The sequence below is a fragment of the Falco punctatus genome, assembly GCF_963210335.1.
Source record: "Falco punctatus genome assembly, chromosome: 6".
In the NCBI taxonomy this organism is placed as follows: domain Eukaryota; kingdom Metazoa; phylum Chordata; class Aves; order Falconiformes; family Falconidae; genus Falco; species Falco punctatus.
The window spans coordinates 11,887,150-11,907,679 of record NC_137585.1 but is presented as its reverse complement, the minus strand read 5'-3'; the positions used below and the strand labels follow the sequence as shown (position 1 = coordinate 11,907,679).

At 36.9% G+C, this 20,530-nt stretch overlaps 1 protein-coding gene across 1 annotated transcript in view; it reads right to left on the bottom strand.

Annotated features, from left to right (window-relative positions):
• The window catches only part of LOC308065854 (potassium voltage-gated channel subfamily KQT member 1-like), a 520,908-nt gene that overhangs the window by 409,028 nt on the left and 91,350 nt on the right, over positions 1 to 20,530 (bottom strand). Inside the window, exon 11 of the mRNA XM_080392405.1 lies at positions 7,882 to 7,996. Within this exon, the coding sequence (XP_080248531.1) occupies positions 7,882 to 7,996 (115 nt within the window). The remainder of the gene's footprint in view (positions 1 to 7,881; positions 7,997 to 20,530) is intronic.

Genomic DNA, 20,530 nt, shown 5'->3' with positions numbered 1-20,530 from the left:
TTCAAAATTATGGATGAAATATAAATGCAGTGGTGGCAGGCAAACTGCAACATCTTCAGGAATATTCTGTACTCCGACCAACCTTGCTTCTGTTATTTGGCCAACCCGCTCCTCTTGGGTGATGTTACCATTCCCTTCACTAGCTGGTTGATGGCCAGTATTGCTTCACAACTTTCTCCAGTAACTATATTAGCCCAGTGACAACACTGGCAGTATTTACATGATACACCAAGTGCCTGATCATTCTTTCAAAATTTAAGAACAGAATTTTAAAATCATCTATGAACATGTGCAAAAGGACAACAGGTGGTACAAGAGATCTAGCTGATTATTAAGGACTCCAGGTACACTACCTTAGCAGTTAAAGTTATTAATAAGGTTTCAGTAGATTCAATTATCCTACAAAAGATTACTATTACTAGATCTAATTATATTCAGTGTGATTGATTTGCTGGTGATAATGTGAACTGTTTCTTTAATAAGACTAAAAGCAATAGGCTGTAGGAGGAAGTTACAATAAAAGCATAAAGATAAATGATTGCACAGGTAGATCAAAACCATAGAAAGATTGAAAATATGCTTGGTGTTAAGGGTTTCACATGTTGGATTTTCAAGCAGAGCCAAAGAAGGACACAAAAATATTCTTAAGTCCCTGGTAAAACCTTCACTGCCATCTACAGATCGAGGGGATAACTGGAAGGCTGAAATAAAGCTGATAGATTTAACATCAAGTGCTGACCAATAACTTAAAGCAAAATACAGCGCCATTTTATTTGAGCACATCTAATATAAACTTTAAGGCCTAACATAAGTTTTGGAGTTTTTTCTATTTGGTTTGTATAAATGTGCTGTGTTAGTGGGCAACAGATGAAACTAGTCATATTTCATATCTGTCAGTCCTATGATAAACTACTTCCAGTAGAAAAAAGAAAATCCAACACTGTTCCTAAACTTGTTTTTAAGGAGAAAAGCTAAATGCCAAAACTAATCATGAAGCATCTTCCTTTAACTATAGTTGCGTTGCATGGATTACTAACAATGGTGGGATTTTCCACTCCAGTGAAGAGCAGTGCTAAGCGTGTGTGTGTGTCCCCAATCTCTATAGACCCCTGTTCTGGTGAAGTGGGACCAGCTTTGGTGCTCTCTTCTTCCAGGCAGCCTGGAGCGAGCTGAAACACCAGACAAAAATAACTTCTTTACCTTATTAAGCCTCAGTCCTCACAGAAGATTCTGTTCCTCATTGAAGATTAATTTGTGATACTCCTTTTGTATCAGGATGCACCAGTGATAGAGCAAGGCATTCAGCCATCCTCACCCTCAGAGCCTCAGTTTCCCGTTTGAAAGACACATTACATTGTAGGCCTTGAGGTTTTGCAGCCATTGCTTTATGTCACATCTATCTTCTCACTCCTCCTCAGTGCTGTTATAAAGCTTTTGGCAATAAGCTATTTCCTCTTTTTAAGCAGATATTCCCACTTCCTGTGATTGTGCAATAACCACCTACTAACACTGAGTTGTTCTACTAATCATACTGCAGATCTCCCTTGTACAAACTAAAAGCTGTTTCTCATACTATGAGCTTGAAAAAAATAATTGGAGGTGGGAACAGTGGATCTCTCATTGCTTCCACATTCAGATCTCTATGCTTCTATTGCACCATTTTAAGACCTCAGACTGAAATAGTATGCCATTTTCACAGCCATGTTACATATCATTTAATACACAGGAATGTAGCAGAAGTACATAAATGTTTCTTGCATAGAATTGTTTTAGCCAGAATTGTATTAAGCCCCCAATTCCTTAACATGATTTAACTCTGTTATAGACAGGGCCTCAGAAAGAAGAACAACTGTTGGTCTCACTCTCAACCCATGAAAAGTAATTAAGACCCCACTTTCCCGTGGGGAACAGGTGTAGCTATCACTTCCCTGGCAGCCTGTTCCAGCTGAAGAGTTATTACTACAGCTGTTCAGCTGATGGCAATTACAACTGACGATGGTCATTGTATGTGGATCTCACCTTCTAAAGGTTTCCTCCCAAGAGAGCCGATGTGATGACTGCTGAACTGCAGCATTACACTACTTTCTGCTAGGAGACCAACTGACATTTACCTTTACGTGACCTTAGTGATCTACAAAACGCATACTCAACCACAGTTGCTTAACCATGCTGACATACAGAATTTCTAACTTTTGCTTTTCCTTACAGTGTAAAGAGCTTTAAACACCACAGCTTTAAACCACAGAACTCTGAAAAACAAAAACAGGATGTCTGCCTCAAAAGCTGGTGCTGTGTGTATTTTTCCTGAGACTGTGCTATCTGAGACCAGGTTGGTATAGTCTTTCAATACAGTCTGTTGGCCAACTTTCTCTTTCCTGCTGGAAGGTCAATTCTGGTATATATGAAGAAAATACTTTCATGGTCAAGGATTGTCATGCAGATTTTGACGACAACAATAGGACCAACTGAAGATTAAAAAAAAAAATAAATTAAGGCTGTGTTCAGTGGTCTCCTTTACTCTTGCAAAGCTCCAGTGCAGCTAGGGAGAGTCCAGAAAAGGGCAAACACCATTTGCACAATTCAACATAGGAACAACACTCTTGTTTATTCTTCTTCCTCAAGAGTGGGTTTTGATACTGCAAGAGTATGTTAGTGAAGGTCTACAGGACTTGTAGTTGAATAAACTACTTCAGCTGGAAGGGACCTACAATGATCATTTGGTCCAACTGCCTGAGCACCTCAGGGCTGACCAGAAGTTAAAGTACGTTAAGGGCATTATCCAAATGCCTCTTAAACACTGACAAGCTTTGTGGCATCTACCACTTCTCTAGGAAGCCTGTTCCAATGTTTGACCACTCTCTTGGTAAAGAACTGTTCCCTTATGCTTGGGTTAAACCTTCCCTGACACAGCTTTGAACCATTCCCATGCACCTTGTCACTGGATCCCAGGGAGAAGAGATCAGCACCTCCCTCCCCACTCCCCCTGCGCAGGAAGCTGTAGAGAGCAATGAGGCAACCCCTCAGCCTCCTTTTCTCCAAACTAACCAAGCCCAAATTCCTTAGCCACACCTTATAGGACATGCCTTTCAGCCCTTTCACTAGCTTTGTTGCCCTCCTTCGGACATATTCAAGAACCTTCACATCTTTGTTTGTCAATCAAGCCCCATAACCATCTCCAAAGGCTGTGCCACTTAGCACAGGTAAAGCACAACTGTAATTTCTGGTTTGAACTGTCATTAGGAGTGGCCAGCCTTAAATATTCTGACTAGGAAGAAGGAGCAAAAATCCACTAAGGCTTGTCCCTGCTTTCATTCTGATGTGTATTTCTCTTCCTTTCTTCCTGATGTCACTCACCAAATTCATACACACTTACGAGAGGTTTTATTTGCATTTTTGTTGCTTACAGACACAGTTGAAGAATTAGCAAACTTACAGCTTAGTCATTTTACAGACCTCAATAGCATCAGCTCTTTTGCTCAAAGACCTTGTGATATGCATGACAGGCTGCATCAGACAGATAAAATAGTCCTGCCAATAATGGACAGGAAACAAGATTTTAAAAGAAAAAAACAAACAAAAATCACAGACTGCTGCTTGCTTAATCAGTGCCATTTTGAGAAGCATCTCTTGCCTCTTTCAGTAGTAAATAACCTGTTATAGAGATGCAGGAATTTGCCAAGTATTATTTTTACAAGCAGGCCTAATTCTATACCAGATGCTCCCTTTTTCTGTCAGAACATCTGTGTGCATACAGCAGGAAATTAAAAAGAGGGGCTTCAAGACATAACATCATAGAGAAAGAAATGGCACTATGCACCATGTTGAACCAAGCTGAATGATGGGTCCATCTTCAAATTGTTTGATTTTACATATTCCACCAAAACATTGAGGCGATACAAAGAAAGTGCTACGGCAAGCAAGAAAGAGCAAAGTGATAAAAACGAAATTTCCAGCTCTAGAAGTAACTTTCTCAAGATTTCAACCTTCCCTAATGTTTAGCTTGATTTAGATAGGGTTATTCTGTGTATAGTGGTAACTAAGAACTTAAGCAAATGTGCTGTAAAGAGACAAACAATCTCCAGGTTTTTTTCTAGTTTCAAAGCACAAACCAAACATTATTTTGCAGTCTCTCTAAACACTGATGGAGTCATCTTCTGACTGTTTAGCAAGGAACTTGAATAATTGGGTGGATAAATACATCAGACAATGAAATAGTCTAACCATTTATTGTTAAAAACAGAACTACTCATCAACTGATTTAAATTAGCATATTTATTTCTGTCAGATTTGATTCATCTCTAACAACATCATTCTTATTCAACTTCAGGCACCTCAGAAGCAGCCAGTATAAAACAACATAGCTCCACTCAGGTCAGCAACACCACGTGATTTTTAACCCTCAGAGCCTGGGTCAGAGATACTCAGCAAGAACTTCATACAACCATGGCAATATATACTGAACAAGATGCTTTTGTTCCCTAACTCAGAACATTGAGTTTTTCTACATTTTTTCCCCAGATAACTGGAAACAAGCATCATCCCAACACTATCTGAAGGATCTATAATTCTACAGAAAGGTATGTTAAGCTCAATTTGCAAACTTGCTGTTTGGTTTTGGTTTTATTGACACCTTCTACCAGGACAGCTTACCCTTCTCCAAACTTGCATGGATCACTAACATCAGAAATCCAATATTGGATCTATTAACCACCGAAACCTGAGCAGTGGTGCAACTCACTGGTTTGCTTTCACTCAAGAAACATTCTTAAATGGTAGCATCGCCAGTTTCCAACTAGCCTGGTAGGTTTTGATGAACAACCACTTTTGTTACAGCGAGACTAACGCACATACAGATTGATGCAACAGATGATCGTCCAAGGTACTATGGCTCAAGGATAGGAACTTTGTTCCCCTGGGACAATATCTGCCTTCCCACACAATGAAGGGAGATTTGAGGACAGTATAGCCAAAAGTAAAGGTTCCTGTCACCAGAGAATGTCTCCTGTCATATGTGTAGCAGAATTTCAGAAGAATCAACTATTCATATTACAGAAAAAAACCCTCGAAACATTGCAGTTGTAGACCTGACATTTCATGTTTAATAACCAACATCTTGCAAAGTTTAGAAAATGACCAGTTATTTGCTTTGGAATAAAGGTACACTGTGTGATTGATTTTGTAACTCCTAACACTTGTTGAAGGCAAGGAAAACTTTGCCTTTTGGCAGCTTGACAAAGAAGCGTGCCATGTGAAACTGTCACCATCATAGCATACTGTCATTAACCGTTATGTGAAAGCCATGTTTTCACTTTGTAAACTGCAAGGGTTGATTGCATATACACACACACCTTTGGCTAAATTCTACTCTTGGAATAATTTTTGTCGAATTCATTGACTGCATTTTTACTCTAGGAGGAAGATTTGTTGCACTAGTTATCAAACGTGTTATTTCCAAATAAGATAAACCCACCTCCCATCACATAGTTCACTCCAAATCAAGGGGAGATTTCACTGGGATCTAACTGGTACGTAACTCCAGAGCATGAAATAACATATGTGAACAAACAGAATAACTTTCTTCTCGCCAGGTGAACAAGCAAAATAAAAATGGAACTTTTAACGGGGGGGTGGGGGTGGTGTGGTGTGTGTGTGTGGGTGAATCCCATTACAAATTCCAAGGCACAATAGTGTAGGGAATACACTACTAAGTAGAAAGCAAAAGCCATGCTGTTTTGGAAAGCTCACACACCAAAACAAGTATTACAGACATGAAGACTTACCTGCATATATTTCTGCTAAAACACAAGACAAATAATCATGCTAAGTATATCCAATATTCATGTAGAAGACATGCATATCAGGCAAATACAGTGTTAGTATCTTACTGTTTGCATTAAAAATGGCAGTTTAAATCCAAGATCCATAAATACATCATGTTCTTTGCTTGTTCAAAGTTCACAATTAGAATAATGAGATATTTCTACTCAGGAATTGGAACAACTCTTAAATGAATGCATCCTACTGAAGAAAATTACACACATACAAAATGAGATTATCAGTGATAAAGGTGGAAACTGGCATGCTTGACTTTAGAAGTGTAAAACTATATGAAATGGTGTTTTGTCTTTGCTTTTGCATAGTGCCTTTATAACTTAGAGTCTTATAAGTCTTAGAGTTTAATAATCCTTAATTTAGCAAAAAACAGTTGCAAGATCATTCTGTTTATAGGTTCCTGATATTCATATACTATTAATTCCTCTTAATGTGGCTTGAAATCATGTAGCATATTACTTCAAATACTCTCTGTATTTTAAATGTTTTTCATTTGTACATTTGGTTAGCTTTATATTATTCCTTTACTTACTTTCCACATGAGAAATGCATATCAGCTCTAACATGAGCTAGAAAAGCAGGTACAGTTTGCAAGGTACACTGTGCAGAACAACATAAAATAACACCATTTTTCATGCACTAAGTAGTAGAAATAAGATTTGCAAATGTAAAATCCTGTGCTTGCACTGTGCAAATTAAAAAAAAGAGACCAATTTGAATGGAACAATTTATAGTTCTCTGATTTCAAAGAAGGTCCAAAAGTTAGCATGTGGGGAAATAGAAGCACCAGGGTATCTTGTATAAAAGCATAGTATAGTTGCTATAGATATAGCAGACACATCATCTGTCAGAGTTACTTAGGCAGAAAGTAACCATATGATGTGAAATAACACATATTAAAAGCAATCAACACTATAGATTGGAATCATGTTGCTTTCAAATTCAGCCTGAAAAACACTGTATATGTTTTTCCCTATCTGAAGGTAAGCAACAATTTTTTTCTTTTCAATCTTAGATATTCACTAAAGGGTTTTTCCAATGACAGTTGCATTTTTTTCTCTTGCAAACACGAACTCAGGTGAGTTTTTCACCACCATTAACGTAATGTCTAAACAACTAGTTACACCTTCACGAGCTTGTGCCAGCTATACCATACTTTTAGGTCATATAACACTGCTAACTCAAGCATTCTATTAATCAGCATTGTTTGTATCAGTTTCTGCATGTGAGAAAACCTCAGTATGATACCTGGATGCTCTGGCCTATCCAGGCCTTGCTGTATGCTTTAACGCTCTGCTTCGCATTTGAAATTTACTCCAGAATCCCCATCCCCAACACTTGAACTGTACGTTATTGGACAAAAGCATGAAGGTTACTCAAGGTCATTTCAAAACACAACATGGAGGTGGTCCTGCATGAAGATACTATCGCTTATTTCAATAAATAGACATTTCCTAAACCAAATGCAAACAACAGGAAAGATCGTTCACAACTGCAGCAAACTCACCAATAATGGGGATTTTCTGTCCTGGTCAATCCAGGCACCTTCAGCATCTCCTGATTTTACTTTCATATTTTTGGAATGTTGTTTCCTTACAAGTGTGCATACTTTATCAAAATATCATACAGTGTAGCCTTTCTATTTTCAGGCTGTATCTATTAATGGCCATTTATGTTTGCAATCAATTCATAAGTTATTCATATTAGGAGTCCTTTAGAACTCTGATTCAGAATTCTACGAAGTATAAACCTACCTGTAAAACTCAATTTCAGGAACTGCGTCAGCTGCCTTTAAAAGTAAAACAACAAAGACAACAACACTGCAAGACACCCATCTCACAGAGCAATGCTTCTCTTTCCAAGCGTCTGACTGCTTTCATTAAACTTAAAGCTAAACTTGCATTTTCTAGAAATGTTCACATACAGTTAAATAACATCAAACTCATAATCACTTCAAGTGCAGCCAGCCAAAGAATAATTCTTTTATTCAGTGATAAGTCTCCCTTACCATTAATGAGTATTCAAATTATTAAAAGTTGTTCCACTTACTGTGCCACGTCGGATACAGCTGGCAGTGGTGACTCTTCTGATATAAGGTCAATGTCATCAGTAAAGCTGTGGGCCCGTGACATTTCTTGGGTATTCCCTTCTAAACGTGTTTTCACTGCACAAATAATTTAAAGAAGTCATAATAATTTAGAGAGACAACATATACAAGCTCTTTGCCTTGCTTAAGATATTGTGCAGTAGATAAACTGTTCTAATGAGATATGGCTTCCTTTTTTGTCAGAATCTGTGAAGCTGATGCTTATAACACATGCCATACAAAAATATATATGTGCATATATATATACACATGGCTCAAATACACAGGAACCTCTTGCAAGAAAGGATTGCCTTCTTCAGGCCAACCTCCCTGTAGGCAGAAATTCACCATACCCACAATGTCAATGGGAGCATGATGATAGAAACAATCTGACTTTTATTTCCTCAGTTAATACTATTTGATAGGTATACTTCAATTCCTCTAAAACCCTTTAGAAAAATGTTATTGCTATTAACATATAAACAGTACTTTTGTTTCAAATATTCTATTTGGTCACTATATTCACCAGTGTTCAAAAATTCTTCCATGGTCCAGGGAAAAGGCTCCAGCCTCAGGTGTTTGAATGCAGTCAGCTCAGCAGGGGAACCATGACACATACAAAGCTGTACTGTAGCTCAGCTTGTTTCAAGGGTAAGAAAGCTGCAGATTTCATTACGTATTGGGAAGACATATGAAGGCCAACAAATGAAGGAGTTCACTCAGAGACTGCAAAAACCAAAGTGCAGCTCTGCAACTGACAAAAAAATGTTTTAAAAAGCTCTATCCTCAAAACTCATTTTCATCAAATATAGGGCTGACTTCCACCATAAATGTGAAGTACACATGTACCTGCCTTTCTGAGTTTAGCTGAATCAGCATTCATAAACAATTTGTGCTTTAAGACCTTTTCAATATTTTTTTCACGTTTTGTCCAAAAGCTATTAAGTACATCTAGCTTAAATTGCTGTGACCTGAAATAGCAGGGTTTTTTTAATAACTACTAGTAATTTTAAGTTTCTAAGAAAGCTCCCTACCTATCTTAACTCTGACCATTCTTGAAAGCACATTCACTTATGAGCTGACAGTCTAATGTGGAAAATACACAGGATGACACAAATTCAAGGGAGGGAAAAATAAATGTTTGCAGGGGGAAGAAATCACTAAAATTGTGTCAAACAAAACATGTAAAAGACTAAGTAGCATCACTTGCATACACTGTGATGAGTAAGAAGGAAAACAGCCCACAACAAATGAGAAATTTGCCTCCTAGAAAACTGAGGTGTTAAAATCTCAAGCTAATTCTATAGCATCACATTGGCTGGACTACATTTCAAGCTAAACATTAAAAAGCATAAAAGAACAAAGCTTACTACTGGAAGAGCCATAGCATAAATCATATTCCTATCAGTTCCTACTACACAATGGACTGCTGAAATGGCAACAGAAGGACCTAGTTAATTCACAGGGGTTTGCCTTCTTTATAGCAAAGATAGATACTACAATTACTGCAATGCATTTGTCATCGTAAGAAAGAGGTTTCTTTCCAGCTTATGTAAGTATTAAGAGAAAGAAGAGCTTCTCCTAGAAGCACTGCTCTTAAATATCAAGTTAAAGCAGAAATCACAGCTCTGAGGCTCATAGTATTTGGGTGGTGGTAATTCCCTACTCCTCTCAGAGCCACTTGACTCAATTCAAAGTCAGTTCAGGTTCATGTTTTGTAGCATATTAATCCATCACAAAAGAATACCAGTTTTATCCTTATAACTTGAAAAATAAAACCTATTTAATACTAAAATCTCCTTATGCTTTTATCAGCCATTTATTCTGGGTGTTCCTACTTTAAAATATTAATCCATTAATAATGTTTTCTGGTCCACATGTCCCAACATTAGCATCAATGGTAAATGCAAGTAACATGTCCTCTGTTTAAATATTTTCTGTCCTTGAGGTGACTGTCAGAGTCACAAGCAGTTATCTTATTTGAAACACTGACATTAATTTTCACTTTCCTGGAGCGAAATTCCAAAACTCCTTCACACAGCAATGTTCAGCCATAAATCAAAAATTTCCAAAACCCACACAAAAAGGAACAAAAATTTTTTTCAACGTCAAGAAGCCATAAGCTTCTGAGCAATAAAGTAATTATTAATAATTCATGATAATGCTTTCATTTTGCGGAAATGTGGAGCATTAAAATACATTCAACACATGGCAGCAATACTTTCCAGAAATAAAACTCAAAGCTGTAATGCCCAGCTACCACATATGTTAAGTTTTTAACAGCTGCAGCTCAAGCCAGAAGAACTATATCTTCCCTCTCAATATTTATTTTAATAAGCTTTCCTTTTCCAAACTGAATTTATGGCAATTAATGCTTAATTTTTGTTGTTGCAGAGTAGCAAGGAGGGGACACAAAGAAATATGAAGGGGAAAGAAGAGAAACCATCCTTCCTTTCCACATCCTACTACTCATAATACAAAGCTGTACCTATTTAGTTATAAAATATTACATATTTTCTGACATCAAAAGTTGGAAGCAGCAAGTTGAAAATACAGAATAGTATCTACCACAGTACAACACATAGCAGTGAATACCACACACCTAGGAATCCATGGAACAGATCAACTCATTAAATGAAACAGCAAAAGGAAAGCTAAGTTTAATATACTTCTATTTTTTCCTTCAGTGTCCGTTTCTAAAATGGTAAGAATATATAATAAACACATCAAAACCTAACCTAGAGGTATTTTTGTAATGCTGCCTAGCTTTAACTTTAGATTTCTTATCTATATTACACTAACTTGTTTTTGTAGCGTGGGGAAAAGTGAATTCCCAATTTACAATTGCAGTAGAAAATATGCTTGCAAATGGGTTCCAGCACCATTGTCATCCTCAAATAGGCAATGCATACCAATACCAGGACAACATAGCCAGGAAGAATTTGCACTATTCTCAGAAAAAGGTGAAAAAAGTAGGTCTCCTCTATTGCAAATAATGGCAACTTACTGTTATAACAGTATTTTATATATATATAGTGTAAACTAACTGTTAGTTAGTTTTTTCCATATTGACCAAAAAATCCCAAACACAAATGTAAAGATAATCCATACTGCTCCCACACAGTCTATTATACAAAAGTCTCCAGAGAATTGCAGTGGCTGCTTATGTTATATAGAACAGTACCTGAAGTTGCTATTCCTAGGAATACAAACACCAAATAACTTGAATGAAAGGAGATATCTGGCAAATTAAACTGGGAAAACACAGTTACATGGATAGAAATGGATGGTAAATTTGTGTCAGTTTAACATAAAAGGGTACTTGTCCAGTGAATATTTATTCCTCAAATTGTTAAGCAATAGACTATTGTGAAGACAATGCCAAGTAACTGGTGACAGGGGAGAGCTCACAGAGCAGATGAAGATGACCAGGAAAGCTGTAGAGCTGCATGTAAAAACATAGGGCTGGAGAAAGTTCAGATGGGACATAAAAGGTAAGAAACTAAAGCAGTGTTCAAAGCAGTAAAAAGGTTAACATACAAAGAATGCTGATTAGGATAAAGTCTCCTCTACTAGATGAAAGTAAGGGTGGGGGCTTTTCTGTTTGGGTCTTTTGCTTGTTTGGTTGGTCGGTTTTAAAACAGACAACTCTAAAAAACAAGCTTGAGACCAAGTAAATTCCAATCTATTCTGTCAGTGCCACTGTCTTTTAGTCAGTCTCAGATGAGAAGTTGTTAAAACACTCTCTTATAACACCCCTCCTCTACTACTCAATGTAACATCTATGAAGTAAGCATGATTTTTTTTATTTTTATATGTAAGGCTGCACCTTGACAGAAAACTCATCAGATTGCTATGCTTATTTTACCAACAGGGAGGAACTACATGTGAGATCACAGCATTATTACTTGTTGTCTTTCTTGTGGCAGGAACTGATATCACCCCACTGCTCAAAATTCATTGTTTTTGAAGCTGTATAGAGTGTCATGGCACTCTGAGGCCTAGACCGATGCACTTTCAAATCCTTACTTTCCTCAGGAAAAAAGGAAACAATGGCTTATGAAAGCCAAAGCACCTATAAGTGTCTGACACCTGATCACCAGCCAGCCTTTCAAAACCTTTTCAACTTGCTATTATTATTCATCTCAGCAGACAAATGGTATTCTAGCTTATTTGAGCAGTCATACGGGAAGAATACAGAATTGGCAAAATATATCATTAGCATAGACTGAATAACTTCTTCATGAGTTATGAGAGCTTTTCTTCATTACTACTGTGGAACTAAAGTGTCGGAGTATACTAGATACGAAAGAGCTATTTTTATTTTCATTTTTTGGAAAAGTGTTAAAAATCTGAGCTTCTGAAGATGGGATTTTAAATCCTTAATAGGTATTCAAATGCAAGCCATCAGCAAATGATAAATACTCATATAGTCCCATACAAAACTCTATGAGCTACAAGTGCCCAGTACAGTTTTAAAAGTCAAGCCACTTTATGTACCTAATTTTAGGCATCTAAATTTATTGTCATTAGAGACATAGCTGATACTGCAATTCTTGTACATTCTCTCTGAATTTGATTTTGCTCCCAGAAGACCTGCAGAATAAGGCCAAAATGAATTAAACAGTAGTTTGCTAGCAGAATAGAAACAAAAGAGCATGTGAAAAAGGGAATTGAGGAACAAGAAAAAAATTGTTGTGCCGCAAACATATTGCTAAGTATATTCTAAAGCGTCATGCACTATTGCTGCTGTACTTAGTTACATTGCAAGTGTTTTAGATAAACTTCAACATCTGGTTTCCTGTGTATCTGATTTGTAACAATCAGCACTCAAAATGCACTAATGCTGACTTTATTTGTTGTACATTCTTTTGTTTAGATAAGCCTGCAGGACAAATTACATACTGACTTACACCCCATGGAACCACAACCACTCTTTACATCTATCAGGACGGCATGGAAATGTAAATGAATACCAACACAAAATTCAAAATCACAAAGGCATGTATTACTGGAAAACACGTAAAGAGAAAACAAGGAAACATACTTTTGAATATATAAGAAGATACTGTTACCTACTCAACTGCCTGAACATCTTTGTAAGACCTAGCAAAGAAGAAGGATGCAACACATTCACAAAAAAACCACCAAAAATTTTCTACAGTATCATAGTTATAGATCTACTTAAAAAATACATCCAGCACAAAATCAACATCTTTCCTTAAAACATATTAGCTTAGAACATTTAGCAGAATATTTTGTACAAAATAATTTGTAGAGCAAGCAAACATCCATACCACTGAACCTGCGTAATGTTTGGCATTAACTGACAAGCAGGTTTGTTGATAGATTCAGAAAAGTGGCCAGGGACCAATTGCACAAAGAGTTGTAAGTACCTACTCATAGACAGATATGACCTGCCAGAAGAGAACTGGAGATTAATGGAACATAGTAGAGAAGCATGCAGTGTTGGTGCCACTCACTATCTGTTCAGATAGCAAGCTATGATTTCCATTGCGCTTAGTTCAGTTCCTTTCAAAAGCATTAAGTTAAGACAGGATTTTCCTTGGCCAATTTAATCTGAGCAAATTATTTTTAAAGGTCTATTGATTGTGAGGTGATAAAAGCATTAATGAAAACATGGAGCTAAATGACAAAGAAAAGCTACTAATCTAGCAGTTTAACTTTTACATTTCTGGTTGTATTATACCCAGGATTGGTTTTCAGTTTTCCTCAGGGGAATGAGCCACAATAGAAAGCTAGAGGAAATGGTTTTTAGTTCCTTGTCAGAATAGCAAGCTAAAACTTGTTCCAAAAAAAAAAAAAAAAAAAAAAGTGTCAGATGTGACTTTTTTTTTTTTTTAAACTGTGCTAAATGCTGCTAGCTGTGAGTGAGCTGTAGTCATTCTGCTATCATAATTTAGTCATACTGCATGTTAGACTAATATGAATATTTACTTCATGGCTAGGTATGTGGTCCAACTGCCTGGATGCTTACTTCTGACCTCTTGCCTTTCACAGGAAAAAAGGACACCATATTTCAGGACTGCATACAACTGTCCAAACAAGATAGCTTTTTCCATGTGTGTGCGTAACAGTGGTTCTAAGTTATGCACATGCTATTTGTTGCAAAGTTTACCTCTATGGACTTTTTTCATCCATCTTACTGAGCCAAACAGACTAGAAGACCCCAAAGACAAGGAAGCCAGAGAAACAGGCAGCCAGAGACTGAACCCTAGAGGGGTTTCTCATTTTCAGCCTGAATCATGCATAAAAGTCTCCCTTCTTTTAAGATACAGGGTCTATACATGTGTATCTCAGGTAGTTAGCCAGGTTTCTACGTGCATATAGAAGTGAACATTGACATCTTTAAGATATCTTCTCTCTTGAGCTCTGTTCCTGAAAAATGTAATGCCTTCTTATGAAAGCTATTTCTCCTAAACGCAAAAAGCAGGCTTCCAAACTCATTGCCATCCATATCAACTGCATACATGTCACTAAGGGATAAGGTCTGGCAACAAGGTTGGAAAACAGATTTTCCTGGTTAGCTGGGGAAGAGGAATATTCAGAGAAACCCACAGAGGGAATTGCACAGCAGATACAGTTCAGCTATTAACTGTGGCACATGGCAGTAGTAGAAAAATTATGTCAGCAGGAAAAAAGCAGGAAGTGACATCAACAGGAAAAAGAACATTTGTGCAAAGCAAAGCACCTACCTATCCTATCTAAGACTTCTCAGACACTGAGGTTATCCTTTATGTGATGAGAGCAGGTACCTCATCTACTCAAACATCTCGCAAAAATCTGTCCTGGAACATATTTGAACATGTTTATGATGCCAACTCAACTTCATAATCAACAAGAAATCCTTCCATAACCTTCCTCTCCTGTTTCTTTTCTTCACCGGTTTGCTGGCTTAATACTACATAGCCTTGCATTAAACATGTCAATAATTGAGCAAATCTGCTACTTTCTGCAGAGTAACTCCAATTCTGCTGCAGCAGTTTGTTTGTCATTAACACTTGGTGCCTGAAACAGCGCAGAATAAATTGCTGACATCTATTGTCATCAATAAGCTACTTTTCAGCCTAATGTGCAGGAGATGCTGCCACAGCTGGTTCAGGAGGAATATGAACTGGACACCTTTGGAAAAAACATCTAACAAGACAAGTTGTATTCAAATGACATTAAAACAATGTTTCTCAGTATTCTATAACAATTTTTTTTTTTTACTTATTTCAACTTCAAAAATATCTTCTTTTTCTCTTAAGTAAAACTGAACCTTCATTCTATTTCTTATCTAATGATTCTTGCATATGTATTTTGAACACATTTTCTAAGTTGGAGATACCACCTACACCTTGTGAACGTGTTCAGAGGTCAACTCTCCAAGACTAAATTCAAATGACTAATATTAATGCATTTGACTTTTTAGGGCTAGCTCTTCTGAATATTGAACTAACAGTCAAGTATTGCAAAACATACAATAAGAACAGTCAAGAAAAAAAAACAGAAAAGAAAAATAGCTTTGAAAGCAATCCTTCTCCACTGCTTGCCTTTTTTATTTTTTTAAAAGGACAAGAACTTGACCTTAAAATGAAACAATTAATAGCCAGTGAAATTTAATTTGGCAGCTTGTTAGCTCTGCAAGGATAGAACTTAACACATACAAACACTTAGAATTAAACACAGGGAATGTATCGTGTAATATAAATATGGAGGGTTACTTTCCATTATAGGATTCAGAGATGCCATTATAATAAAAATGTTTATTTTAAAAAGGAAGTACAGTTTTAGTGTGGCTATTAGAGAAAATAAACCAGTCTGAAAACATTTTTATTTTTCATGACTGTTAATGGTCAAAGTACATAAATTGCAGTGACAGTAAAATTAGAAACATCTTCTGAATTGTTGTCAATGTTTTGACTCTGAAGAATACAAAACCCAGTTATTGTAATTATAGTGAAATATGCTACAATTATTTGCTGGTCAAATAAATTTCTTTGCATCACACAATTGAATCTTTGTACAACTATTTCCCATTGACTAGCAGTTAAGTATGAACTCAAGACATACATTGTTACCAATCTGCTTATTATGTCCTGACCAGAAAAATGCTGTAAATTGAAGTAAATCTTGATACTAGAGGAAATATTTGCCATATTTGTCCTAAAACTCAAAGCAAGTTCAGCAAAATAATCTGTAGCTATTGACTGCACTAAATCAAAACTATTCCTGCCTAAAGCTCCAGCAGTTATCCTGTACATTCCAGATGAAAAGAAACTTTATGGGAGTGCTCGCTTCCTATTTCAAATGCATTTGTTCTAAATACTTCTTTGTGAAATGTTGAATGTGAAGATATTTTAGGTAGGCAGTATTCTGCATAAAAGTCTGAGGTTCATCTATCTAAGAATTAAACTGCCATTGTTAGGTGTACCCAATATTGTATTTTTTCTGTTGGGTCTTCAGATGATAGAATTTGAACTGTAACACCTTATAAGCACCCCACCCCCCCCACCCCCCATAAATTATCTTCCTAGAAATGCTGCAAATGCACTGATTGCTTTTTATTTAAAATTCAGTTAATGGAGTCTTCAACTATTACTTCAGAGCTCAACCAGTATATGCATTCACTAATACTACTACATTCCTGCTTTCTCTGCTCATGCAGACTTTTCATTAGGAAATATTTAAAATATTTTTAAGCTCCTCTTAAAATTACTTATATTGCAAAGAAGTTGCTAAGCTTTTGCTTCTACAAATAAAACACAACTTTAATTCAATTTTTTGAGACTCAAATTACTATCTTTAGAAAGTTAGCATAGTTAGTATTCTACACTCCCAATAGCAACGAAAAAGTTTACACGACAAGGCAACATTGATGTTTATAACAGAGATACAACTCTGAGTTGACAGTCCCTCTGCTAGAGGCCTAAAATCTTTCATTTCTGATGATATTGTGGAAACACATTTGAATGTGTCCTGTAGCTCCTGAGGCTCAGAGTGACCTTGATTATCCTCTGGCAGCAGGCCACGATTTTTGCTTAGAAAAAAAAAAAATCAGTGATGGCAACAACCACACTGACAGATGTAACGAGACACACAGCTCCACTTAATGTCTCACCTTTCCTTTCACTAAAGGACCTGTGTGCAAGAGGATGAAGAAAGCTTACTCTTAAGCACATCGTGCACTTCCCAGTTTGACTGACCCTCTCCCCCCATAAAATGCATCTCCATAGAGCATAGTGTGCTCCTCTTGAAGAGATGTGCAATGAAGCCCTGAAAACCATAAACTGAGAAAAATCACTGCTAGTGCACAGACAGCCAAATACAAAGGTCAGTACATTATGAACTGGCTGTAGTTTCTGACAATCCCAGAAATCTGTATGAATGCTGAATTTGAGTGACTTGACTCCGATCAGCATCCTCAGAGAAAGTAGATACTATACAAATCACAGCAGATATATAATTTTTTACCCTATCAGTCCCATTACAAGACTTTTATTCCATCTGCACTTTATTAAGCCACATTACTGAGGAATGAGACACAAATTCATCTTTTCTATGTGTGAAAGCGACATAGCTCAGCTCTTAGTGCCATTATCTCATGATTTAGAATAAACATTTTTGTATACGCTCAGCTAGAGATGTATAACTAACAGAGGCAACAGGGGGCAACAAAAAACCCAGACTTCCATGTTACTGTCTTGATTTCCAAACAATTATTTTTCTTTTAACTGAAAAAAAAAAAAAGCAAGTGTAATTTGTTTTCTAAACATGACTAACTTTCAGATATATTGTCAAAAGGACAGAAACAGCAAACATGATTAGGACGGTGGTCTTTATGCTACTGAGTGAAGAAGTTCTGCTATTTGTTAGTAGGCAAACTAGACTTCCCTTGCAGAGCATTATTTTAACTTTTCTGTAGCATGAAAGATTCAGATATCACTCAGTGTCTTAATTCAGTTGAAGGATCCAAACAGCATTTCCCAGCTTCTATCTTTGGTCTTAAAACATGCTAGGATCTTATAATAACTGAAATAAAATTGTTTCTAGAATAACTTTGTTAGAGCCCTTGGGTAAATTTCTTCAGCTTGTAAGAACTGACAGAAAGTTATGTTGATTGTTAAGTAAACTAACAAACACATTTATAGCTGAAATTAAAAACATTGCTTAAGATTGAGTTTCTCTTGTAGGGAAAAAAAAAAAAAAAAAAAAAAAAAAATCAATCAGCCCTGGCAAAACTTTCCATCAGCAACACTGTTTTGTAAGATGTTTTAGACAGCTATGGAGTACTGTCTCCTTTTGAAGTAATGCAAACATTTGACAGTTTCATCAATACCTTGAAGGGTTCTCCTTAAATTACTTGAGCTTGATTTTCCTCACAATAGATTTCACTAGCCTTTGCTGCTGCCTAAGTGCCAAGAAGGACCTCTGAAGAAAGCACCATATTACTATTACTGTGTCCAGTGGATAGAGCCAAAAGCACACCTGACTTGAGTCAATAATCTGAGCATGGGTACTAGCTCCTTGCCATAGCAAGACTGGGTTTTGAAGACAAGTAAAGGGACTTTGTTCCAAAACAACTTCTATTTCATTCAGAGACTAGGTTGGAATAGAACAGGTAATTCTGCCTCTACCTTTACCTTCAGCAAACCAGATACAGTCTACATAAAGACTATTTAAGACTTCTCAAGTGTTGATTCAGGAATGGTTTGAAATTATAATCACTTTGCTTCATCCATTAAATCTGGACAAAATAAATTATTAATTATATCTTTTTTGTAAGTATACATGGAGGGGTAGAAGGATTCTATGGTCATTCAAAAGCCAACATATACATACCATCCTGGAATGGTTTCCACTTTTGAACAACTGCTGAAACAGAAAAACCAGCTGGATTTTCCTAATATCAGATAACAGCAAATCAGGACAAACTGTATCACGCACTGCCTTGTCTCCAACAGAGGTGAAGAGCAGATGCACAAGGACAGGGAAAATGTATAGTGCTAGCTTCACAGAGAACTTCTGGTGTTCTGCAGCTGTGGAACTTTCCAAGTCTGAGGTGGTACCCAAGAATTCTTGACAGGTCATCTCACCCATTAAATTTGTTCACGTGTAGTTCAGAATACATCAGAATTTGTTTACACTGATTATAGTACAGATCTGAATGTGCACTTGCCCAGTGAATGGAAAATTCATTCACTGGCCTCAAGGATTATTAATGTTGCTATGGGGAAAAAAAAATATGACACTAATCATGCCATGTCATACCCTACCTTTACAAGGTTGTAAGTAGAGTGAATATCATTCCAATAAATCTTTATAGGAACATATTACAGACTCTGGAATTAAGAAAGGCATAGCCCAACAGGCAAATTACTTCTTTTTAGAGGATAAAGGTAAACACCTATTACAATCCCAAAGCATTAAGACCCAATATTTACACTGCCATGTGGACTCTTAGCATCATAAAGGCTACCGGACTGTAGTACGCAAAGCTTTTGGAGATTTGCTTTCAGACCAGCAGGGAAAAATAACACCTTGTTCCCCAACACACACACACCCCACACCACCCTTTCCTTTTCAATGAGGCTCTTGTGACATTACTTCCTTGCTCTGAGCATTGATTATGTTCTTCTGTGGGGGAACCTGTCCCAAATGTTCCAAAAAAGTCCATGCCTTACAAGTTGGCTTTCAAGCTATAAATGCTTTAGTGTTCTCTTATCCAGATTTGGACACAGTTCTTTTTTCATCTCAAACAGTTTTAAATTAGGTTGAAGTCACAAGTGAAGGGAAGATCTTGCTGCTTGGTTCAAAGTACTGACCACTTCTGGCTTTGCAAACGTTATTATAATGATGATATTTGCTATCATGGCAAAGAGGCACTTACTTGACAAGGACCTGCTTGTGTTATGCCAAGGTGTAATCACTCTCATCCAATACTACAAGAGATTCACAGCTAAAACCTTAGCACTCTCCTGTTCCATTCTGAGGTCCTTATAGATAGGCAGCCAGCACAACATACTCTATTACTTGCAGTTCAACACAGGTTAAGTGAAAGCTGGCAGCGTGGAGACAAACTCAACACCCTTATTTACCCTGGAGTAGTTGTTCCGTTGCAAAAGCAACTGTTTAGATGAGATCACTGAACTTTAAGAGAATCTTTCTACAACAATTCCTTCATTTTTTCATGGCTAAGTCATCAATTTCTTTGGAGAGAGTCTCTTGGAAAAAAAGCTACATTTTCATCATTTGAGGTGGGACACATTTGCACTACACAAGGGAGGATGTGCAAGGCTAAGACATTCTATCTCCATGCAGCATGGTTTCTTCAGATGGTTGGCAGAGAAGCTAACAAGATAAACATTGAAAAAAATATCTCTGACAATTCCACCCCACATAGAAAAGAATTATATGATCCAGTCACAGCAGCATCTAAATGAAGGAAAAGACTGTAGATGTGTGATTGCATCCTATGAAAGGAGAACACTAACATCCATCCCACGTTGGAGAGGGAAGATACAGAGATGGAGGTAGAAGAGAGCATCAAAGATCTCCTTAATAAGCCTTACTCTGAATTCAATGCTTTAAACTATTAAACAGCAAACT